General features: G+C 43.0%; 1 protein-coding gene across 1 annotated transcript in view; it reads left to right on the top strand.

Annotated features, from left to right (window-relative positions):
• Window positions 1-25612, top strand: part of afg1lb (AFG1 like ATPase b) — a 28571-nt gene extending 2959 nt beyond the window's left edge. Inside the window, exons 3-13 of the mRNA XM_084560144.1 lie at window positions 1276-1333; window positions 1467-1568; window positions 1831-1958; window positions 5536-5635; window positions 8837-8895; window positions 19800-19882; window positions 20590-20660; window positions 21794-21894; window positions 22682-22822; window positions 24331-24438; window positions 24589-25612. Coding sequence (XP_084416270.1) covers window positions 1276-1333; window positions 1467-1568; window positions 1831-1958; window positions 5536-5635; window positions 8837-8895; window positions 19800-19882; window positions 20590-20660; window positions 21794-21894; window positions 22682-22822; window positions 24331-24438; window positions 24589-24735 — 1098 coding nt within the window. The 3' untranslated portion in view covers window positions 24736-25612. The remainder of the gene's footprint in view (window positions 1-1275; window positions 1334-1466; window positions 1569-1830; window positions 1959-5535; window positions 5636-8836; window positions 8896-19799; window positions 19883-20589; window positions 20661-21793; window positions 21895-22681; window positions 22823-24330; window positions 24439-24588) is intronic.
• Window positions 25613-26300: the final 688 nt, after the last annotated feature.

Raw genomic sequence — 26300 nt, 5'->3', positions numbered from 1 at the left:
CCTGTGCCAGTCTATATCCTCCCGCGGGAGGTGAGGCAAGGCCACGGAGCCCAGCTAGACAGAGCGGCTGAGGGACAGCCTTGTCCTTCTCCACTCTGCCGTAGCAGAATGGCTACCAGCCACCACTGACAATTAACCCGCCATGCCAGAGGGCAGCTTGGGAAGTCAGGGAGAAGTCACACACTGTTATGCCAGGGCAGACAGGAAAGGCCTGTCACGAATTCGCTTCCAAGCTCGGGCCAGCCGACCGGCGGAGGGACGGAGGGGGCGGACAGCAGGAGAGGAGAGGAGAGGAGAGGAGAGGAGAGGACAGGACAAGCAGGGAGAGGGCAGAGATGGGTAGCGAGTTAGTTTTTTAATTTAGTTTTCAATCTGCAGTTGTCGACATTTACCAGAGTCAAGTGCTCCTTGTGCAGTGGACACCGAGTACCGAACCCCATGAAATAGTTCCTAAATTAAGTTTTAAGAGGACAATCCTTTCTGTTTGGCGAGCGAGGTAATTCCAAAGCTATCTGGCGTTACCGGGTTGCGGAGATGGACGGTCCTCGACAACAATCTTCTTGAAGACTCAGTGTAATATCTATAATGCGGCCACATGAAGATGAATATATATCGTTGCATACACAACGCTGATGACACATGCGTTTACATGGCTCTGGTCTTCTTATATTTGGCTTTACTTAGTATTCCCAGCTTGGTCACACAGCTTTTTTTTTTTTTTTTTTTTTGAAGCAAGGACCTTTTGATAATAGGAGGCAGGCAGCACAATGACTTCCAGCAGCACCTCAATGCAACAGTACCGTATCACAATTAGCAGCGCTAAACAGGCTGCACAGACAAGTCCACTCCATCTCGTATGGAGCCTCATCCAGTCCTCTCCGTTTTGTCTGACAAATCCCCCCATTGTTCCTCTGATGATGCTTTTCTTTCGTGGGAACCCTGGCTTGTCTTGTTGATTAGATCCCCTTTGTCTTCCTCCCCTGCAGTGGGCTAGTCTGGAGAATGTGAAACCTCACACTGTAGTGGTGGCTTAATGCCTTAGCATACTTTGTTTTATTAATTGACGATTCAGACGTACAGTATATGGTAATGAATATAAAGTTTATGTAGGTCACCGCTTATGGTGTATAGTCTTATTTATAGGGAATTAATCTATGAATTTGTTGAGGTTAAATGCTGTACAGTATTGTTTTTGACGACAAGCAGCTGCTAGGAATTAATGTAAATCAACGGACTGCAGTTATTAACACATTTCTTTTCTTTTTCACCCCAAAGGAGGAACCTGTTCCACCGCCACCACCTCCCAAAGGCTTCTATATTTTTGGTGATGTTGGTAAGATCGCATGTAAAACACTTTTCTCTTTCCCCCCCAGAGGAATAAATATCACAACAACATTTTTAAATAGCTGACAGCTTTCAAAAGAGACGTTATCATTATTGCTTTTCCTTTAATGTCCCTCTCTCAGGCACGGGGAAGACCATGCTTATGGACCTGTTTTACTCCCAGGTGGAAAACAGCCGCAAAAAGAGAGTCCACTTCAACGGCTTCATGTTGGACATCCACAAAAGTTGGTAGCATCCACCCACAGCACTAGCACTGACAGCCGAGGGGTTGACTCGCGTGACTTTGTGGAAGTTTTCTGACTCCCCGTGCGCCGTAGATCCTATATTTATCTCTCTGTTTTGTCCCGACGAACCTCCCGCTAATTGTCTACCATTATGCGCACAGGTGAAATTACCGCTTTATCCGGCATTGTCGGCGGGGTTTGGGTTGCCGGCGCAGGTGCGCTTTAAGATGTGCCTGCCTGACGTTTGTGTACCGCTTTAAAGGGATCCATCGGAGGAAACAAAGCCTGCCAAAGAGAAGTCTGGGGAAAATGTTCACCTATGACCCCATATCGCCGGTTGCCATGGAGATCAGCGGCGAGACCTGCCTCTTGTGTTTTGATGAGTTTCAGGTGAGCGAGTATGTTACAGGCTGCCTGTGTGTGTGTGTGTGTTTGTTCTTAAAAGCCTTTAATAAGAAGCAAACTACACAATAAGAATTTCTAATGCACGTACATGTTGTGTTATTACATCCAACAACTGCATATTTTTGCTGATTTGGTGCTGCTAAATATATTATTATTGCCAATATTTTTATTATATAATGAAAATGTGTCAAAACTTAAAAGTACCTGCATGTTTTGGGGCTAATTATGTGTACAGTATGTATAAAATCTTAGTTTTTAATGCATTTAAAGGTTAAAACTTGTTTTTTTTATAGTCCATCTGACTTTTCTTATGTGTGTCTTTACTGCGATTTTCGCAGACACGTCCCGTTACATCTGTCACAAGCAAATAGAAATCCGGCACATGAAACTTAGGCGTTTACTGTAACTCACCTCTGAGAGATCTTTAAATAAGAACAAAAGAAAGTGATATTTTGCTGTTTCGTAACAATGGTTTCATCTTTTTTTCCAGCTCGACTTGAATATAAAAAAAACATGTCAGATGTTGCACTGTGTGTATTTCCAGTTCAAAACTGAGTGTTCAATCTGAGGCAGTGTACAGGCCACTTGATAAAAAGCAGGACTGGGGACACCTAGTGGCTTCTTTTGGATATAGCAGCTTAAAAATGACTTTTATATTCTCTCTCCTTAGTATGTAGCTAAGTTGCAATTTATTGGGACCGTATAATATAATATGATATGACATTTTTACCACAATACCATCTTATAAGTGAGCCAGTTATCTGCTCCTGTTGCTTGTTCGTTCGCTTTCACGGTCAGCTTGCTCTCAAGCTGTTGCAACCAAGTCACCCAGAGTTTTTAGTAGACTGCATTTACACAACTAAAGAGCACCTACAGTCATTAGCGATGCACAAGTTCTCATTATTTCACCCTTTGGTGTCAGAGGAGAGAGCCACTACTGAATCCCTCTCTATTCTGTGCGAGGTGGTTAGTTATTCAGCTCGGTAAAGAATCACACGTGTTTCTGTATTTATCATTAGCCAGCCAAACACATCTGTTAGCGGCACAATGTTGGCCCTCTCACTGATATCATTACAGTTAATGCCAGCGGGCCAAAGGTCACAGAAGGTGCTGTTGCTCCCTCTAATCACTCTCTGTGCATCTGCGAGGATCAACAGCTTCTCCTTTCATCTGCCCTGCTTTCTCATTTTAAACTGCGGCGCTGTTTGTGCATTCTCATTGATTTGTTTTGTTTGCCGTCGCCAGCTTTGCTGTTTTTGCTCGTCGACTGTTGCTACCGGTGAATGGAGTGGAAACAAGTAGACATGTGCGCGTTGTTTGTGATGCATAAACAAGAGGTTGCGAGGTTGGGAGAGTTGAGGGGGGTTGGCGGGGGGGGTGGGCGCCGGGGTCTATACCAATCAGCATCCTCCTCCACTCAGCCATGCAAATGAGGCTCTGGGTATCAGTCGCACTCTCCTGCTTCCTTAAGTGAGTGGAGCTAGAAAGCGACTGGCGGCGGCGGGTCAGATGGATCTTATCCTCTTAAATGCTAATGACATTTCTCCATTCTCTTCATTAGCGCCGTGCCATTATCAGTAATTTGTAGCCCCCCCCTCCCCTTCCTTTTACGACCCCCACCCGGCTCCGCTAATGAATACTCGCCATTGAGAGGTCCAAGATGGAAAGATGGGAAGAGAGAGTGAGAAGGGAGGACGAGGAAGACGAGTGAGAAGAAAACGCTTGAGCGTCATTGTCTCGGGGCCTCAGTCACTGTGCAGCCTCTGTGAAATTGCTCATAGGTTGTGTATATAAAGAGGTGTAACATCAAAAGAGGTTTAATTTGGCACCCGTGCGCCTCGCTGTAAACTGACAGCCGCTTGAGTAATTGGATGCTCATTTAAATATCGGCAATGGCTGACAGAGATTGCGCCATTATTTTTTGTGCTCCACAAGTGCTACATCAGTCCCCTCCACCTTTCTCATTCTGTGGGTACCCATTCTCTTTCCCTCTCCCTCTGCCCATTCAGCAATCAATATTGCCCCTCATACTATGCCCATGTTGAGGGCACATGAATAAACAAATCCATGTTGTATAAAAGGTCATTTTTAAATGATTCTTTTGAAATGAAAATAAAATCCTGTGGTCGGAGGAAATGGGGGCCCCTTCAGAGAGACACAGAGCCTTGGCTTTCTGTTGATTCTCATTACGGGCACACACAATCACCCGCGCGCACACACACTAATTTGATGCCCTTAGCCACCTCTCCTTAGCGAAATCAAGGCTTTAACACAAATGTTAATCAAGTATTGGCAAGGGCAGTGGGGCTAATATGCAAAAGCAGAAGACTCTCCAGGGTATGAAAGGAGGCATATGCTGTGGGTATGGCCATTAGAAGTGCCTGTTATATACAGGAAAGTAGGTAAGAGGGAGTAAGAGGAGAGGGCGGCGCAGACGCACGAGTGAAAAGTCTTTATTTCATTCAAGACCTCCTTATTCTTTAAAGGTTTTTAAGCAAAGAAACAAACTAAAATGTCAAGAATTTAATGTTCAACAACGTTAAGGGGACATAACATTTAAATACTATATGCACAGCAATGTTTTATTAGTAGAAAAATTTTATTTTATTGATTATATTAAACGATAACTGGCGCAAGACTGACAACTTTAGGAAGCAGAAGAGGTCTGAAATAATTTAGTTTCTTTTATTCCCACCTCTCATCAGTCGGTCATCATGCTTAATTAGGCGTGTTAAATACATGCCGCTTTGACTACCGCGCATCACAGGGTACCATGATTTCTCCCTTTATGGATGTTCAAAAGAACAACATAGGTGGAAGAGAGAGAGAGAGAGAGAGAGAGATGAGAGAAGAAGAACAAAAGTGAGAGCACTGGATTACTAATAGAAAGGTCAGAGCTCTTCATTTAACAGCCAGAGACTCATGAACGTCCTTGCTGCAGTGTTGTCATCGACCTTTGTTTATTGTGGACTCATGGAAATGATGGAGATGAAAAAGGCAGCAGACATTTCAAAATGGATTCGTGCATTATAACCTCGCATAGCCTTGTGTCTCGCTTCGTGCAACGCGCGCACCTTTATATGCGCCTTTATGTCGCTCGTCTTTGGTGCGAGCTCTGTCTGCAGTCATGACCCCGGTCCCGATTCAAATTGCTCTGTTTTCGTTATTCTTTTCTTCCTCTCGCTTTCCTGCTTACGTTCAGTCATTCTCCCGTCTGCTCAGTTGATTAGCTCAGGTCCGCTGCCTTGCCTCAGCTACTTGTCCTCAGCAGAAAGCTGCTTCGTGACCATTTGCAGTCAGTTCAAGTGGTTTAGGTGTGTGTGTGTGTGTGCGTGTGTCTGGCTACGTGCGAGTGTGAATGGCCTTGACCAGACAAAAAGGATTGAATGAGCACACCTGAATGACACTAATCAACATGGAGTGTTGATGGCACGGTTTGACCCCAGACACACACACACACACACACACAGACACACACACATACATGTGTGGCAAGTAACAGTAACGCACAGTGTACAGTGGATGAATGTGGCCCTCTCTTTCTCTGGTTCTCTTCATTCAGGTGACCGACATCGCTGATGCCATGATCCTGAAGCAGCTGTTTGAGACTCTGTTCAAAACCGGAGTGGTGGTGGTGGCCACCTCCAACAGACCCCCTGATGGTATGACCAACACACATGACTTATTGTGCTTCATCTCTTATGTGTTTTTAGTTTTTGCATATTCATTTGTAGTTGATGAATGCACAGGTACTTAATGGTTTAGTTCAAGTCTGTAGCCTTATACTAGTAGCACTTCTCAAATGTTGCCACACAGAGGCCATTTAAAGTGGCAGGTTAAGGAGATTGAATCTTAATAATATTCTTTTAAAGCTTTTAGAACGATTAAATTTATCTACACTGCACAATATCTGTATTACATCTTCCCCATCAATAGAGGTCTGTCTCAATCAATACATTGTCTTTTATTAAGGTCTTCATGTGCAATAAAAATTTCCTCAGTTCATAACCCGATCTAATGTACCGACATATACCACATACACCAATCAGCCACAAATTTAAAACCACTGACGGGTGAAATGAATAACATTGACTAGTATTCATTAGTGTGGATGTTACTTAGACATGTAGCACATCACATAGACCAGACCAGGCACCCCCACCCCATAGCAATGACACTCCTTGATGGCAGCAGCCATCCCCAGCAGGATGCAGCCTGACACAGGCACACACACAAAAAATGCTTGAGACACAACTCAGAAAGGTGTTGACCTGGCCTCCAAATTCACTAGATTCCACACTGATCAGGTATCTTTGGGATGTTCCACAGAGGCCCCACCCCTCAACCCATAGGACCCAAAGTCCCCAAACTAACAACATTCTGTTACCAGACACCACAGGACAACCTCAGAAGGGCCATGTCCATTCTCTGATGAGTCACAACTGTTTTGGAGGCACAAGGGAGACCTAAACAATATTAGAAAGGTGGTCGTAATGTTATGCCTGATCGGTGTATGTTTAGAATGAAGGTTAAAGGGGAACTAGTGTTTTTTACAACCTAGACCTTACTTCTGGCCTAAAATACAGTTGTTTACTCACCCATGTAACTTTTGTGTAATTTGTATTCCTTCGTGAGATATTTAGATCTCCGTATATCCATATATTGGGAGTGATTGGGGCACCGAAATGCAGCCTCCAAATAACGCATTATTTGCCGCGAAACTCGTTCATTTTACCAATATTTTGTTATGATACGCTAGTGCTATTCCCCATTGAGTCTGACCTACAGACCCCGGATGATGTCTTCTGATGTTGTCTCTTAGCGCCGCGCGCACCCGCGGCGGTCGGCTTGTTTACCTGTAATTTGCTGATGCTAGTTTTTTTGCAACATGGCTAAATACTTTTCCGATTCTGAGGTTGTGGACGAACCATAGCAATCTACAGACTCCGGATGATGATAACAGGTAACTCCGGACTCAACGGGGAATAGCACTAGCGTATCATAACAAAATATTGGTGAAATGAACGAGTTTCGCGGCAGATAATGCGTTATTTAGAGGCTGCGTCTCGGTGCCCCAGTCACTGTGATCTAATTATCTCCCGAAGGACTACAAATGACACAAAAGTTATATGGGTGAGTAAACGACCGTATTTTATGCCAGAAATAAGGTCCAGGTTATAAAAAAACAGTAGTTCCCCTTTAAGCTATTAATTGGCTTGCATAAAAGCACATTTGTCACTTAAGTCACTTACAGTTAAATAGTTTATTCAAAAGTCTTTGGCTCCACAAGGGATCAAACGAGTTTTACAGGACCAAACTGACTGCTTCCTGTTTACAGCAATTAACCGGAGGCAACGGGGAGGAACGGTTAATGTACCTCTCGCCTTTCCAGACGTGACACGGGCTTTGAGCGGGCTTTGATGTTGCATTTACTGCCAGCAGAGCCAGGACGGAGGAAGAATTAGCAAAGACGGTGATCAAGGTGGAGATAAATGCGTGATGTGCTATCTGACGTCTTTCTCTGTCGGAGGGGGGGGATGCTGATGCCTCAAAGCCTTGAGTGGCTACGAAGTGGATGGCAGCAAGATGGCTCTGGCAGACAAAGACGCGCGTCTCTGATATTTACTAGCTATTAAGAACAAAGCGCCAAACCATGCAAACTTGATAGAGAGCCTACTTGGTATTAATTACTTGGTTAATGGAACACTGAAAGCCATAAGAGACAACTGGACATGAAAGGCATACATTTTCTATCTTTATTGATGTGGAGATGCCGGTATCAAAAAGCCCTAGATGTGTTTGGAGGGGGGAATTCAGGGATAGTTTTTTTTTTTTTTTTGGGTTCTTTTTTTGCTAGTGTCTTGTTTTCTTAAGATACTGATGGAGTTTAATGCAGTCGAGGAGGGTTACGGGTATAAATGGTGTCTTCTTTTTGGAGTGGACCACCCTCATTGTTGCTGATGACATGCAGTTTACATTAATGGACTTAAGTTCGCATGAGCTTATTTTGATTAAGTGTGGTCGCTCATCCAGAGTGGGGTTGGTTGCATTTATTCACGGCAATTAAAGGCACATTATAGTGAAAAAATATCAAACGAAAAAGGAGCTCCTGGCAGTCCGGCGCATTTTTTAAACCATTAACGTCGGTCTTTACTCAAAGGAACGGCTTTGTATTTTTGGAAAAGTGCTTATTTGCTTTCTTTCTTGAATTAATTACCATGTTATATAATGTCTCATTTATCAGTACATTGATAGTCGGGTTTAACTCGCAGACATCAGAGCGGTATTGATCTTTTGAATGGCCAGTGAATGAATAAAGCCAAAAAGTGTACGTCCCAAAATATTGATCTCTATTCATTTAACTTCAGCACAGGTTATTTGTCCTACTGTAGTAAGCTTAAGCCCGAACATCGACCAACGACCACTTGTTTGCATTCGCAGCTGGAGAGAGCTTAAGCCTCGCTGTGTGTGTGTGTGTGTGCGTGTCTTTGTGTGTCCGTGTTTGTGTGTGAATCCCTATCTGTTTTATCTGTCTATCAGGGATGCTACTTCAGATGTAATTTGTTCCAGCCGAGCTAATTGAAACCCCTATTCAGCGAGCTGCTGTGGACATTGTCCGCGCTGAAAAGGCGACAGTCCTTTCTCTCGCCACCATTGTTTGGGAATGTAATGAATTTTATGTTGCTGCCGCTGCCGGTAGAGAAATCCATTTTTCTCCCCCTGGTCCCGGTCCTTTTGTCGTGCCTCCCCACCCATCCTTCAGTTCATCAATAGCCACTTTATCTGCCAATCTGTGGCGGGGGAATGACATTATTAGGAGGCTAAACAGCAGCTCTAATACAGGCCCTCCCCTCCTCTTTCAGATCTGTACAAAAACGGACTTCAGAGGGACACCTTCCTACCTTTCATCGACGTGCTGAAGGTAGAGACAAAGTCATCCCTCTCTCTTGTGTTGATAATTTATTCATTTGTTTATCGCACACATACACACACTTGCATGCGTCCCTCTGTGTCTCTGTCTGTCTTTTTTTTTTTTTTTTTTTTTTGCAAGTTGCTCTTTAGTGGTTTGATGTTTTCTGCTTCCTGGATGCCTCGCACAGTGTCACAAAGCTGTCTTTGATCATACCAGGGCACACTGAAAGACTCGCAGGAGAGAGAGAGAGAGAGAGCGAATGGTGGGGAGGGATGGAAAGAGTGTGAGTGGGTACAGGTAATGTGAATAGGAGATGGGTGGACGAGCCGAGTGACTGACCCAGACTGCTTGCATTTCAAAAGTACGGGGGTGGGGGTTGGGGGGGGGGGGGGGGGGAGAAGAGAGGAGCGATGCGGCGGTTAGCATTTCTAGCGAAAAATCTACTTTGCAATTTAAGCAGGTAGCGCCATTATCCTGCCTGCATCTCAGATGATCATTGATGTGTTTGGAGTGATCATGATCATAAATAATTGCATAATAATTTGTTGTCATGCATTTTGCAACAGAGGAGGGCGGCATTCTTGCACCTTTTGTTGGCATTTTGTCCGAACGGTAAAGGCAAGCAGTGGCCGCGCTGCAGGGTGTTATGCTACGAATTCAAAAATGGTTTGTTATTCACTATTAACGGACAGATTAGAAGAGTAGTGCTCGCTCACGATGCCGCCTCCTCAAACATATAAACTCATATATCACATATTGAGACCATCAGGACCAACAATAATGTAAAATGGAACTTTCCAGCCTCTTATAATCAAAATTATGCAAATAGCTCACCTTCACGTTTGACTTTAGGACCCGGGCAATCATCTCTCTAACTTAGATTATTATTCTATTATTACGTATTATGCACCTGTAGCTTAAATAGAAATATTTTTGTCACACACAAACCTCAGATAATGTTCAGCTGAGTCACACTCGCACGGTGTGAAGTAGCAGATCAGTGGCCAATGCGTCACTCATGCTGCTACTTGAATTTTGTTTGTTGAAGTTTTTAATTTATCCTTATTCGTTACGTCTCGTTTCCTTTCAGCGGACACCTGTATCAACATTGTACCACCACACTATTGAGAACATCACAAGAGTGTGTTGGTACTTGAAATCGAAAACACAGATGCTTTAATTGTCAGAGCTGATCTGAAGTAGCCGCAGGCGGTTTCAGGATTGTTAAACTCGCTGTAAATTCAAACGCACACAAACGCGCAACGAAATGCGAGCTCACTAAGACCGGGGAAGTCTCTTAGTCAACCTCATCCCCACCCAACTATCCCTGCAGCACCCTTGCCCTCTCTAATCCACCCTCATCAGGGTCCTGAATGCCTGTTGTCCCTCTCTGCCCCGTACTACCTCCTCTCTTTCAGGGTCCCGTGTTCCCCTTTGTGAGGCCATCTGGTTTTCGGGGTCGGAGGTTTTCTCGGGGAGGGGTGGGGACGGGGGTGGGGGGGTGCACTGCGTTCACTATAGCGGCCCGTTCCGTGAAGTTAAAGCGTGCTTTAGCGAGGTCACGTTGCTAACTAGCTGACCCTTAATAGATTGAATTAATGCTCGCGGAGGGGGGGACGCCGGCGGTGCAGGTCTTCCTCTTCGTTTCGGATCGCGCCTGACGTGTGTTTCTATGGCGAGCGTGGGAGAGAATGAGGGTGTTAACACGTATAAAATAGCCCCTGACCTCTCCTCCTTGTCACCTGAGCCGGAGTGGTAGAGGTTAATCCACCACCTCCGTCCGCCTGACTTCATGTCTTTATTTAACTATTGACTTCTGATTATTTGGGACCCCCCCTTTTTGCCGCGGCGCCCCATCCTCCACAATCATCCAGTTCCTTAATCTTGAAAATAAGAAAACATTACATCAAGTGTGATATTTTAAGTAGATCCGCTTGCCAAACACGGAAAGCCTAGAACTTGATCGAAAAGTGCCCGGATGTTTTTTTGCTCTCGAGTCTGTTTACTAGTTTTTTTCATCCGCACGTATCGCTGTTTGTAATTTCTTGTCCTTTTCAGCATCTCTGTAGACTCCATCAGTGAATCTGTTCAGTTGTTAAAGCTTCTTTTTCTTTGTAGCCATGGCAAAGCTCAGCGTTCTGTAAAATACAGGGTTTTCGGGCTTTTTTTTTTTTTTTTTTTTTTAATGGACACTGCCAGTATTGTAACTAAGACACTCTTCCCCTCTCACAAACTGTCCTCCCTCTCCACTCCACTTTTCATCCATCCTCTCTCTCTCCACCCCTCCATCCCCGCTCTTTATTCTTGCGACTATCCTGTTCTGTTCACTGGCTTTACTCACCCAAGGTCAGGTCTCTGTATTTTGGTAGCAGAATAGTGACTTTATTTTCCCTCCGCTTGTTCGATTGCGGTTGCGCGCAAAGCTGCCGCGGGGAGGAAAACACGACAACAACAACCCTGAGGCAACTTTGAGTATCTCTGGGTTTCCTGCTGTTTTTAACCCTTCTTTTGATTGTCTTTTTATACATGTGTGCCATTGTTAATAATTGCTACGTGCTGTGCGGTTGGTGATGGGAGAGGGGAAAAAGAAATAATATAGAAATAGGAAAAATTGAGGAATGAGAGGGATGTGGTCCTCCAGAGAAGACCTTGGTGAGAAGGACCGCGTGTGAAGAGCCCGAAGCCTGCTCGTTCAAATCAAATGGGTTTTTGATATTTGATAACAGTCATTGTCTTCAGTGCCGCTAACTGTAACCCTCGAGGGCAAAGCTCATTTATTACACATCAGAGTCTCTCTTTGCTAAAGCCCAAACGATTAATAGAGGACAAATCAATTTTTTTTCCACTTGAACATATAAGGGATTAAATGTGGAGCCTAATTTTCTGCAGTTTTTAATTGATCCAGTTACCTTGGCTTGGTTTGCCTAAGTAATGATTTCCTGTGTTTTGTTATCAGTGTGTTAAATGTGTTATTAGATCGTCAAGCACACACATTTCTTATATTGCACTATACATATTCAGTTCTAATCTGAAGGCAGTTCTCAGTTTAGACATGTTTCTTGTGCATTTTGTCTTTATTATAAATCCACAGTAGAGTGTTGAAACAATGAAGGGGATTGACATGTACAGTAGTAAATGTGGAACTAAGAAATTGATGTGGGACTCTTTGAAGTCTCCTAGATTCTCGGAAACAGCAGCCAGGGTTTTACGTATTATGAACTGAAATAGACTTTGTGTTGAGTGTTTATGAATATGTGGGGATTACTAGCTTTCTTTATACCTCTGAAAAGCCAGAATTATACGTACAGTGTCTGTCTGTCTGCCTGACATGTACATCCCCAGAAATGTCCCCAAACAAACAACACGTTGCAGCGACGCAGACCACGACATCTGTAGTTGATCTGAAATGCATTTTGTTGTCTCCCAGTGGCCGGGCAAGCACAGAGAATACAATCTGCCTCCTGCACACACCTACTCACATGTCATCTTGCACTGATTTCAGTCAAATTGTCATTGTGATTCTGCTGTCTTAATAAAAGCCCCTAATTACGATGCTATCCCAACTATTAAAAACTATTTATACAGTTTATGCCGCATATTATCAGCCTGTCGTAAATTATAACGGGGATATTGGACATTTGACACATAGCAGCAGTCTGTGCAGTTCATCCAGGAATACTAAACACAATGCTTTGGAGACGTGGCATTCTGTGGGCAAATGTATGGAAGATTAAATACAGTGTCAACGAATGAATCTAATTTATAGTAAACGGTTGATTTTCAATCTAACGTTGCTGCCTAGTGCTTATAAAGTTAAAGGGGAATTACCGTTTTTTTTTTTTTTTTTTTTAACAACCTGGACCTTATTTCTGGCATAAAAATACGATCGTTTGGCACTAGCGTATCACAACAAAAAATTGGTGAAATTAACAAGTTTCACGGCAGATAATGCGTTATTTAGAGGCTGCGTTGACGCTCCGCTGGATCTAAATATCTTCCGAGCGACTCCAAATGACACCAAAGTTATATGGGTGAGTAAACAATCGTATTTTATGCCAGAAATAAGGTCCAGGTTGTAAAAAAACAAAAAAAAAACAAAACGGTAGTTCCCCTTTAAGATAGTCGAGATGATTTCTGGAGCAAAAGGAAAAACGTTGTTTGGAACGTGCAAAAATATTTGTCAGAGAGTAAATTAGACCCTGGCGGGCCGCCATAGTGTCAACATTGTATGGAGAAACTCTAGTTACCGTTGCCGTCGTTTGAAGTACACTGAGAAACTTAACACAGCTGACTAGCATATTTGACTAGGCCAGGTATCTGATGTCTTCATGTTGGTTGGTAATGATATTTCTTTGTCTGTTTAGCTGCTGAGCAGAAAATACAAGCCAGCAGCATTTGGTTTGCTTATATTTCATAAGGTTTGAACTGTCTGCTGCTCTGTGGGCCATACAAGCCAGCAGCATTTACTTTGTCCACTTAGATTGTAGGTTTAATGGTCGTATCTCATGACTGTAGGTTTCCCAGTTGGACAGGGCCTCTAAATGTGTTTTGCCTGGGATCTTGGCACAAGGGATTGTAACATCAAATCCTGTGTATTGACGAATGTTAGCGCAATCACATGATTATGATGACAATACCGTGCACAAGTGAAAATACTTACATAGGCTACGACGTGGGCCCTGAGTATCACCGTTGCAAGAGTATAAACCAGGCTCAATGCAACGTTCTCCAAAGACGGCTTTATATAAGGGAAATCAAAGTGCTTCACATAAAGCATCAAGACTTCTATGCCAGAATGTATTTCAGTCTGAAGCGAAATGTGAAGGAAAAAAATAAAACGGCTTAAGAAATCAACAAATCAGATTTACAGCGTCGTGCAGAGCTTTTTATTCGTGGCTTGTTTAGCTTTTATTTTGAAATCTGGTTCCAATCTGATACCAGTACCAACACACTAATCACTGATGTCAGTACTTTTTACCCAGCTAATGTACTTTCATGAATACATATTTACTCCCTGACTTTCTATATATGTGACTTTTCTTTAGATGATTCTCTTAATTACACCAGCGACAAAACCCATGACGGATTTTAGCGTAACTTAATCAAAAAATGGCTATTGTGGGAATGCAGCATGTGTCCAGTCTAAATTTAGACTTATCAGTTACATCCACATGTCAGTTCAGTGGCTTGATATTATACATTATGTTGCAGTTAATCTCTTCCCTCCTAGTGTTGAGCCCGGTGCAGAGCTTTGAGGACTCCACTGAATCCATCCCTAGTGTCCCTGTTTGTTGCAACACGTGGAGCCTCTGTTGGCCAGGTGCGGGTAGCACAGCCTTCCCCCCGAGTTTCGGTTTGGTTTCGGTTTTGGGCCAACCAAGCTCGAGAGGGGTTGAGGGTGGGGGGTCCAGTGGGGTCCCGGATCACAAAAGGCGGGGCCTCCGACTCAAAGGATGTTTCCCCAAGAGGAGCAGCCGAGGCAGGGGGAGGTTGTGAGAACGACCCTGCGGAACAATCCGTCGCTGGCCCAAGGCGGTCACACTTTAAGGGAATAGATCATTAGGTGTAATTAGGGTGTTCACATTGTCACGTACCCCCCCACCCCCGCACCCCCAGACGGCCCGAGAATGAATAAAATCACCAGCTATACCCCCAGCCCGCTCGCTCACACACACAGCAGCTCCCCAGTTAGTGAAAACACTTTGATGTCAGAAGAGTCGTCCAGAACTTGCCAGCATAAAGGCAGTGTTTTAAGCTTTCTCTCTTTTTCTCCCCGTCTCTCCCCTGTCGACCCCTCCATCCCTGCCCCCTCCCACTTTTCTTCTGTCCCTCCACACAAGGCTGTAAGACACACATGGTTGAATGAACGACAACCTTTCCCCTCCTCCCCTCTCTCGCTCTCTCTCTCTCTCTCACCCCCCCTTCGTCTCTTTTTCAGCCTTCCCACCCTGCATTTCTTTGAGGCCTGGTCAATTCTCCAGGCCAAACAAAAAAAGCATCAAATGTTTTCTGCTGCCGGGTAATGAGGGAGTGGACCTCATCAGGGCCCAATAGTCAGCTATCCTTGGCTTTTGTTGCAGCTCAATGGCACCGCGCTCTTTGAAAAACTCAAAAGCAACTTTTTGAGGAGTAAAGGATAGAGAAAGATATGTCGTGGAGAGAGCGGGCACAGAGGGGAGCAGAGGCACCGAGAAGAAGGAGGAGAAAAAAGAGAGAGAGAAGCCACTCTGTTCTGTTTTTATGCTAAACGGTTGTCCAGAGAAAGCAGTGGACAGCTTGGACAATGACATGATTGGGGCTACATGTGTTTGGATGACTTTCTTCTAAAGGGTCTCTGATTCTCATGTCTGTCATCTCCCTCTTGTGTCGGGGAGTTGGTGAATGCGTCCGTGCAAGTGGTGAAACTCTTAATTTGCTCGGCTTTCGCGGTGCTTTTCCACGAGCCCGCTACACGTCCGCTTAGTTTTTACTCTACTAGCACAGACTTGACTCATGATGATAATAGTAAAACCTAGGGCTGCAATGAAGAATTATTTTCATGATCAATTTGACCTGTCCGTTATTTGTGTGTGTGTGTGTGTATATATATATATATATATATATATATATATATATAATTGACCAAAGACAAAAATGTCTTGCCAAAATGATAAATGAAGCTGCAAATCCTCACATTTCAGAAACTAGTTTACTGATTGATCAAATAAATGTATAAATAATAATAATGTGTAAAGATTTCCCATAGCCCAATGTGATGCCTTGAATTTCTGCTTTTAAAATGAGTGAAAAAACGAATATTTCTGCCACAAGCGTTTGTAATTTTTGCTCGAAACAACTGAGCAGTCGAGTTTCGGTGCACCTGACAAAAATGGTGCCTCTAGTCAATGTTTTGCAGCCGTACGCCAGGACTTAGATTATACGGAATGGATGATTTTAACACGAGAGTGAAAGTTGCAAAGTAGACTGACTAGGATTGGAGTCTGTGAGTGCAAGCGCGGTGATGGTTGGGTTAGTGGCAGGTTGGAGGTGGGGGGTTGTGGGGGGTGCTGCAAGACCACAATGTGTAGGCGGATGAAATCTTGGAGGAGTGAGAACTTGACAATCCCCTCAAGATGGATAATCAAGTAATGACCCGCGGGGCCTCAGCCTCATCTGATTATAAATAACCAATGGAATCATCATCGCTGATTGTGTTTCCATTCCTCCTTCTTCCCTCTCTCTTATTTGCCCCTCGCTTCTCCGTCAAGGAACGCGTCAGCCGTCTTCACCGAAGGCAGGGACGCTTCGTGAAGGGAGGGAGTAGAAGGTGGCAGGAGAAAAGACAAACTGAGAATCTAATGATGTGGCGGCAATAGTGACAAGTTTTTTTTTTTCTCTCCTTTCCTTCCTGGAGGGACTATTTACCCGTTGGTGGGGTCACAGTAGGTTGATGAAATGACACCTCCCTTTTGTGCGTGAGGGAGGGCGAGTTTGTCAGGTTGTTATTAAGCCTGATTCAGCCAATTGGCTCAGAGTGGGAACCCCGTTTGTGTGAGCGGACACGGAGATAAAAAGTTGACAGCGGAGAAGAATAGAGTATTTCCGTCCCCTTGCTTTGTGATGATTACTAATTATCCTGCAGCTTAAGGAGGCCAGTGGCAGAAATTCACTGATTTCATAATTTACCGGAGCTGTCGCTGAATACTCAGTCAGCTGGTGATGGCTCGGATGGGATGATATGCAATTCCTCTCTTTTCTTTGATAGAATAGTGGAGATGATGATTATAGTTTGCGCTGTACTCCCTGACATGAATCCTGTTGACGTTTTACACTATCTGGAAAAAGTTTGAACTCAGCATCGCGGGTTCAGCCATGCCAGAGCACACTTGAATGGTTGCAGAACAATAGACCGGCTCAATAAACCATGAAGAAGTGACACAAATCTCAGAGCTGTCAGACAATCATAAGATGCCTGCTGCCTTCTGGTTTGCCCCCGTCATTTAATTAGTTCTTTCTTTATTTACTCTTTGTCCTTTTTTTTCTGTTTAATTTATATATATATATATATATATATATATAATTTATTTGAGAAGGAAGCAGCGACACAAAGCTGCTGTTGCCCACTTTTAATATTGCAGATATGCACTGAGGATATGAGGATATAGGTTTTGTGTCATGTACAATTCACAAAATAATAATTGCCTCACAAGATATTTATGCAACCGTAATCTAAGACACAGATTTGCTTCAGCTGCATGCTTCATATTTTTAGTAGTTTGATTAAATATTTTGAGATATTTTGAAATGAGAATAAAAAGCAGATTTTGCCTAGTAATATTCTAAATTCTTCTTATCGCCTATGAAAAGACTAAATCAGTGACCAATGCTTATTAGGAACTCCTCCGGGGTTTCAGGAGGAGTTCCTATTTAAACCTCAGACTTCCCACCAGTCCCCTAGAACTGAAGAAGCTACTCGGATGAGTGGTGAAACGTCTTCTCAAAAAACTCTACAAGTCCAGTTGCCTTTTTTGAACCTTTGTTGGATATACCATGACCTGGATGACTGAGAACCTTCACAGACAATGCTTATTAGCCATAGACCTCCATAGTTGTTAAAAATTGACTCAAACCCACGAAGAAGATTGGGAATATTTATGTGAGATACAATGGAAAACTTCAAATTCAACACTATGGAGAGAGTTTTGTTGGAAAACCCTTATTAGATTTTTTATCACTCCAGCTCAAAAAAGACACTATTCCAATTCATCTATATGTTGGAGACAATGTGGATGCCTCGAGGCAAACCATTTTCACATATTTTGGTCTTGTTCAATATTGTTACCTTTCTGGTACGAGGTCTACAACATTTTGCAAAAAGTATTCTGGACAGACATTACTTTTGAGTTTGTATCATTATATTTAGGAGTTTTACCATCAGAGAATGTCTCCTCTAATGACAAATACTTGTTTCAGATTTTAAGTGCCGCTTCTAGGAAAGCCATAACAAGGAGGTGGCTAAAACTAGAGAAACCCACAGTGGACGAGTGGTTTGACATCATTTATAACATTTTTAAAATGGAAAGAATTACTTTTGCTATAAGGCTAAAACAGGATCTATTTTTGAAAAGATGGGAAAGATGGATTAGATATGTCACTCCGATTCGTCCATCGTTTGTCTAGTACCAGGTTTCATATCCATTTCCTTTAGTCATCTATGTTTTTCTGTGTCAACCCATACGCATCAGTATTTTAATTTTTTTTTTATTTTATTTTTTTCCCTCTAATATAACAGATGTGCACCCCAGCATTCTTGTTCAAAGCCTAAGGAGTTACGTTCTAAATGTTTGTATTTTATTATTTTCATCTTTTGTGTGATTGAGGGAGGACCAATCATCCATATCTGTGTATTGTCAATGCAATCGTGGATGTATTACTGAGCTATTCAGATGTAATTTACAGATGAAAGGATGAGATTGGTAATGTGAGATGTAAATGAACATGTGAACCATGAAAATCACAATAAAAAAAGAATTGAAAAAAAAAAAAATTGACTCAAACCCATATACTGTGCATAAAAGATGGACGTATCCACCGGGTCTGAAAAGTGAATCAAATGCTGAAGTAGTTTTTTTTTTTGTTTTGTTTTGTTTTGTTTGTTTTTTTTGTTTTTTTTGTTTAAGTGCAGTACCACTGATGGTCACTAGGTGCTGGCTGCATTAAAAAAAAAAAGATAAAATGAATCATCAATGTGCTGTGGAGTTGAAAATGGCTCCATTAAAGGGGAACTACTGTTTTTTACAACCTGGACCTTATTTGTAGCATAAAATACGGTCGTTTACTCACCCATATAACGTTTGTGTCATTTGCACTCGTTTAGGAAATAATTAGATCAACATATATCCATATAGTGGAAGTGACAGGGCACCGAGGTGCAATAACCGCGCGCAACCGCAACGGCTTGTTTACCTGTAATTTGCTACTGCTAGTGTTTTTTGCAACATGGCTGAATATTTTTCCAATTCTGAGGTTGTGGACGAACCATAGCAGTAGCAAATTACAGGTAAACAAGCCGACCTTCGCAGGTGCGCATGCCGCTCAGAGATGACATCATCCAGGTAGGTCAATCTACAGACACCGCATGAGGATAACTGGTAACTCCGGATTCAACGGGGAATAGCACTAGTGTATCATCACAAAATATTGGTGAAATGAACGAGTTTCGTGGCAGATAATGTGTTATTTAGAGGCTGCATCTCGGTGCCCCAGTCACTCCCACTATATGGATATACGCTGATCTAATTATTTCCTAAACGAGTGCAAATGACGGCCGTAACGACTTTATGCTAGAAATAAGGTCCAGGTTGTAAAAAAACAGTAGTTCCCCTTTAAGTTGATATTAGGGTTTAAAATGAGGGCTTTACAGAGTCTGAAGTACTTGACAAGACGTGTTTGGGGTTCTCAGTTAGGTTCACCCCTCGCTCAACCCCAGCTCCTCCCTCTCGTCCAAATACGGTTCCTTCTGACGGCAAAACGCAGAGAATTGCGACAGCCAAATGCCATAGTCAGGACTTCAAAACAGTACTCCTTATGCTAAAGGAGGACTCGTCTGTTTTGTAAGGTCCATCTTTTATAGACGGTCATTGCTAACAACACAGTAAAAGAGAAGGGCACCGTGGTTTATTTGCATCAGTCGAAATTAAATACTAAATACCAACGCAACAAATCCGCTGCTGAAAATGATCCCTAACAAATCAGAGTATACTATCTACTTTAGACTTTTTTGAGGGATTTACAATATCAGTAAGGGGCTGTTGAATTGGTAATGGGTGAAGTAATGCAGGTAATACATTGATCATGTTTTTTTTTCATGGAAAATAACAAATTGAGAATATAGAATTAAACATTGTCTAACATTGCGTGCCCATTTTTTACAGAAATACTGCAACACCATTTGTCTAGACAGTGGGATTGACTACAGGAAGCTTGACCATGCTTCAGCAGGGAAACTCTACTACCTGTAAGACACACACACACTCTCTCTCTCAATCATTCAACCATTTTCTTCTCTGTTGACAGTCCAGCTCGGCTCAGAGGCTGGAAAGAGTCGACATTAACTGCATGCATAACATGCACACACAGGAAATGTTTGTGCAGCTCATGTAGTTTGATTTATTTTTTTTAAAAAAGGACAGAAAGAGAAGGCAAACAGACGGATAAATGGGAGAGAAGCAGCCCAGGAGGTTTATAAAGACCTACATTACCTTGAGAGATCCATGAAAAGAATGAATGAGGAATCAATAGAATATGAGTAAATGGCAGAGCTTTAAAAGCTAGTTGTCTATTTTGCTCATTGCATATACTCTGTTGGGAATACACACACACGCACGCACGGACAAACAAGTGCTTTCGTCCTTTCACTGTATGTAAATAGAGCGCATCACACCCTTTTACCCGGAGTTAAAACACAAGCACACATACAGACACAAACACACACACTTCACAATCTCATTTTGACGTGCATTCACAGGCTAATGCTCGTATTTAGAGCCTAACATCCTGTTTTTTACTGATGGAGTGAAAAGCTAAGTACCCTCCTCCCTTGCTCTCCTTGCTGCCACCGTTTGATGTGGCCACTTCAGCATTATTAATTTCATATCCCATTATTTCTTCTCTGCCTCGTTGCCTGTATGTGTTTTTGTGTGTGTGTGTGTGTGTATCGTGCAGCACCGGGGAGCCTGGTGCAGAGGCCTTCTTGGATGCGCTGTTTGAGGAGCTGGCATTAAGACAGAAGAGTGGTATGTTAAAGGAAAGGGACGTCAGAATTACACATAGCTGGTGGTTTTAGCATGCATCATTTGGAGCAGGCAAATAGCGTTACCCAATAAAGTAATACAAAATGAGCACATATTTCAAAATTCAAGAGTTATATGTATACTTTATTTTTTGTAATTCCCAGATATCTCATTAAAAGTTCAACACTCGGGGACTTCCACAGCTCACCTCAATAGCAATCAATGATCATGTCATTCGGTTCAGTGATGGTTTTATTAGCTCTGTGGCCCAAAGGGATAAGATATATCCAGCTTCAACTATGCAAGCGATACTTGTTAGGATCAACACATTGTTGGTTTGCAACTGTTCATGAATTAGTGACTGGAAAAAACATAAATAATCGGCTTATCATTAATGTTCTATGATATTATAATTTCACAGAAATAAAAATACACGATTGGTTGTTTATCATTGACGGCGTCTAGTACCAAACTCAAGATCTTTAGCAGGTTGTTTGAAACGTTACATTTTGAACTTTTTTACAGTGTCAACAAATCCCAAATCCCCTTTCCTGACCGTTTTTACCTGATGCGTCATCTAGCACCGGGCGTAAACCTTACAAAATTGTGTGAATTTAGATTCTAAATCCAGCTTAGAACTCAATGGTGATGTTAATGGTTTAATCATAAGGTTTGGATTATTTTCCCTTATACTCTTATATTGATGTCTTAAAGGGGAATTACCGTTTTTTGAGAATTGAGAATTGAGAAAACCTTTATTAGTCCCGCAATGGGGAAATTGCAATTTTAACAACCTGGAACAACCACCTTAGATCTACATATATCTATATAGTGGGAGTGAATGGGGCACCGAAACGCAGCCTCTAAATAACACATTATTTGCTGCGAAACTCATTCATTTCACCAATATTTTGTTATCATACCCTAGTGTTATTCCCCCTATCTATCTATCTATCTGTCTAATTTTTTCATTTGTATACATTTTTTTTTTTTACGTCTTTTAACTTAAAAGATTTCTGAGCTGTACCAATGCTGCAGATTCCCCCGTAGATTTGTTTCAACATAATGATTCACCTTTATTATAAATATGTACGATGCGAGCGTCGCTTACATTGTTGGCGTGTGTGTTTCCATAGTAACAGGTCCTCGGGTCCTCTCCGTGCTGGGCAGAGATGTGACTCTAGGAAAGACCTGCGGCTCCATCGCTGACTGTACTTTTGACGAGCTGTGTGGAAGAGTGAGTGTTTCTTCAGATTACTTGGCGTGTTGTGTAAAAGAGCTGTTGCACAATAACAATTATCTTCCTTTCGCTGTAAAGAACTTAAAGAGTTTAGAAAGTGCAAGGCAACGAATAAGTGAAACCAAGCTTTTCTCCATTTGCTTTGAGCTGCTGCTTGAATAAAGCGCTGTTATTATACTATTTTAGTTATAGACCGCTGTGGAGTGTAGTCGTGGCCAAACTCAAACCCCAGTTATCCTCCTGTTTTCTTTTTGACTCACATACAGTACGCTCTGGCACACACAAAATCCACTCACCGCTAATTATGACTGCTCAAATCTATGCTCTGCTTCTTCCCTCCTCTGTAGACTTATTGTCCGAGCCTTTAAACCTCCACCTTGGTCCTATTCTCTGCTCAATGTCAAAAAGCAAGTCCATTGACAATTTTGTGATTAGTTGAGGCCCCCCGTACCTCACATATAAAGCAGCTTGGTACCGTATTCTGCTGAGTGAAGCCTCAATCCTGATGGGCAGCGGCGAATTTTAGAAGGCATCTGAGCTTCAAGGCTTCCTCTGACATACGTTGGCATGTCCTCATTAATTTGGAGAGCAATCAAAGTGAATGGCAAAGAACCAAGGACAGGGACAAGGTCCGAAATAGGCAAATTCACTGTCCCCGCGTGCTTGGGAAGCAGGTGCGTGCAGCACTGAATCTATCAGCGCTCTGCCCTGTGTTGTGCTGCCGGTGTAGAAGTTTGGGTCAGACTTTGTTGTTCAGAGTGTGACTGGCTCATTTGTTCCGCAGCCCATGGGCGCCAGCGACTACCTGGAGATGGCGCGGCTCTTCGACACCGTATTCATCCGCCGCGTTCCCATTCTGACGCTGAGCCTGAAGGACCAGGCCCGACGCTTCACCACCCTCATAGACAACTTCTATGACAACAAGGTATTCAGCTGAAAAAAGGGACAAAAGGGGATCCTTTGCATCACTCAATACTTCTAACTCCTTTAACAAATATGGTTTTCTACATTTATTCAGCACGACTTATAAATGCAACGTCAGTACATCCGTAAATTGCATGCATATATGAAATACTGCCTGTAATCTTTCTCTGTAACAGGAAGATTTCTCTGCACCGCTTTGTCACCATAAATTACCATTTAAGAGCATTAGTGAGGAATGAAGAACAAATGACTTTATGTTTCTTCCAAATGTTGGATAAAACTGAGGAAAGCATTTCTTTTCGGGGCTTAGCTTAAAGAAAGCTGTAGAATTAGCCCCTAATAAACTAATGAACCCCAAAAACTGTCCCTGCTCTTCAGTCATAGCCAACAGCTGCCCTACTCTGCTTCCTCTGTAAAGTCTTTGGTTTCTCCATGGAGCTTTCTTCTGCTCAAACCAACCAAGTAGTCATCCAGCCTGACTCTCTGCAGCTCTGAATATTTCATCATCTTAGCTCATGAGGTGCCTGCACTCCCTCTTCCAAAGGGAGCTTGACGAAGAGGTGATCTTGGCAGCGGCAGGCCAGAGCACTCTGTATATTATATGATGAAGATGCTGTGGCCACTTGAGGGAACTGAAGCTGGATGTCGAGGGCAGCGCTCATGCTCCAATCACTGCCTGGGAAAAAAAAAAAGGAGTGTTTATGAACCTTGAAACATGTCAGACGTTTCTTTGTACCTCTCATGCTTTGTCCTCGACACATCTGCCACATTCATGGCTTTCTGATCTTTTTTTTTTTTTTTGGTGGATTTGGACCAGAAATGTGGAGCTTTTCCGAAAGGCTTGACGACAATGTTGCTGTCTGCTAATGACCTTTCCCAAATATCCAAGCTCGCCTGCCGCTCCTTAAGCTAAAGGATGACTATTGCCTTCTCCTTCTTGTAGTCAAAGATGATGGATGGAATCAGTAGCTGTGGTCTGGATTAGCTACTCTTGTCTTGCTGCTGTTGAGGAAATGCTACTCACCTCCGGCGTCTACATCTTCCTTTTCCACTACATGCACTTTCCCAGGACTTGGCTCACGCTGATTCCAGCCAAGCCCTCTGAGAGTTGCTTGTTTTTCAGTCTGACTGTCAGAGAGCAGAGGTTTCATTCTCTGTATAAGTAAAGATGAGACTCCCCTAAATCGTTATTCTATTCAGAACTTCAAAACGTAATTTCTAAAACGCTTTAGACGTCACAGTGAGCCTCCATCACATTAGCGCACTTCCTATACACTGTAATCTTATCAATCAATTACTTATTTATGTCAAAGAGGAAATCTGATTCATTAAAACGTGCATTTAAATCATCATAAACCCATCAGGTTGGACAGAAACATTAATGATTTTATGCAGGCGATAATGAATGAAATAAAATTGATCCCAGCAAGTAGACACTTCAGGAGTAAACACCATTAACAAACTGGACGTTCCCGTGTCCGATCCATCTCTCTTCCTGCCTCGTCCCAGGTGAGAGTGGTGCTGCTGGCGGCGGCTCCTTTAGACCGGCTGTTTGTCCACACCGGAGGAGACGACGAGCGAGACCGCCAGCTGCTGGACGACCTGGGCCTCAGCGGGGTAAGATCTCATCCTGTTTTATCACATGTTGTTTGCTGAAACTTTGCTGTGAGTAGGTGTGTTCACCCAAAGTACACAGGCATCCACATGGGGGGGGTGAGGGGGTTTGATGTATTAGCTGCTAACCCTGGTGATGCCACTTCTCTTTAGGAGGCAGCAGAGCGTCTCTCTCTGTTCACGGCCGAGGAGGAGATCTTTGCCTTCCAGAGGACCGTCTCTAGACTGATGGAGATGCAGACAGAGGCGTACTGGATGGAGGGAGACCGCAGTTACAGCAAGATGCACATGAACACCTAACATCTGTTGCCAACCGCCATGATAGTTTCCTACCTCACTAACTATAGTCGCTGCTGAAGACACTTCTTGTTTTCTGGCGGAAATGGAAAAGATCTGTTTTGTGAAGGGAAGCCGAAGTAAACCGTTATGCGCGAATAAGCTGTGCTTTTTTTATTCACAGCAACTGTATAACCAAGTGCGGTACCTGTTTGCCTTTATGTCCGACTACTCCTTATCGCGCTAGTGTGCTTTTCCAGTTTGGTCCTTTTCTGAGAGGTGTGCTCTCTCCCCCTTGTGGATTATTTATTCAAAAGAACACTCCATAACATGTCTAAACCACAAGGAAAACAGGTGCTCACTTCACAGAGAGGAGGGAAGCAAGTGTCAGTCACTGCAGCTGGTTACTGCCCTCTATTGGGTAGATGGGAGAAGTGTTTTCTGATTTTATGGAATAATACCAGTTTCCGTGCAGTTTTAAATTGAAGCTCGGTGTATAAAATGTGGTGCACGATGGTTTGACTGCAGTTCTGTTTCCAGCACTGTACTTTGTTATTATCAGAAAGGGGAAATGAATGTGGGCAAGGGGCATACACTACTGCAGGCAGCGACATATTTCCATACCATTTTACAGTCGTGTGAACCAGGCATTTTAAGAAGCAGCTTCATTGCGATATGTAGATATGCAGCCACCGAACCTTTATTTTAAAACGTGCGCACAAAAGCAAAGGTGTAATATTGTGCAGAATGAGGCCTGTGGTTGCAAAATGAACGAGTATTATTATATGTGCAAAAGATGACAACATGCAGAAAATGTTCACTTTTCACACATCTTTATTTTTTGAGGGTTGTTTTCTATGAAATGGGACGAAGCAGAAACAAGAATAAAGTTAACAAACGATGTAGCCGTGCAGTAATATTTCATTATGCATGATTTGAAAAACTCTATTGAGCTCTGTAGGATGTTTTCTGACTGTTTGCCCCAAATCCACAGCTCTGAAGGTGTAATATAGGTTTGTTGTACATGTATAAGAATTACGGATGACCTAACTATCAGTTGATGACTTCCTTTCTGGTTTTTCTTCAATATTTTATTTGCAATTGAAGCGCAGCTTGAAATTTCCGCTCTCTGTGGTGGTCTGTAACTTCCTCCTGTTTGCCCGTAGGTGGCAGCAGAGGGCAACAAAATTGCTCAACGTTTATTATTGCGTCCCTCTAAGGATGAGGTCATCCTAGTGCACCATTCCAGCCGGGACCAGCCCGCTCACTGTATCTTGACCTAGAGCATCATATAAGATACAGTGTTTGTACTAAGTGTTCAACCAGCCGGTATCAATGGAACAAAATGTACAAAAGCACAAAGTAAATGTGTAACCTGCAATATATGGTTCATGGGTGTGTGCATGGGTGTGCTCATGGGTACCTGCATCTGGCCTGTATCATTAAGAAGTGCTTGAGTAGGTGGCAAGGCTCCGAATCCACTGCACCGCAACTTTCAATTAAAGAAAAATCAATCGGGCCGAGGCCCCCTAATCCAATCAGAGCATTACTCCGTTAGGGGCAAACATCAGACACAAACAGAGATGGCC

Source organism: Chelon labrosus, assembly GCF_963514085.1.
Source record: "Chelon labrosus genome assembly, chromosome: 14".
Taxonomy (NCBI): Eukaryota; Metazoa; Chordata; class Actinopteri; order Mugiliformes; family Mugilidae; genus Chelon; species Chelon labrosus.
Note: the sequence above shows the minus strand (reverse complement) of the source record. Positions and strands in the feature narration are given on the sequence as shown.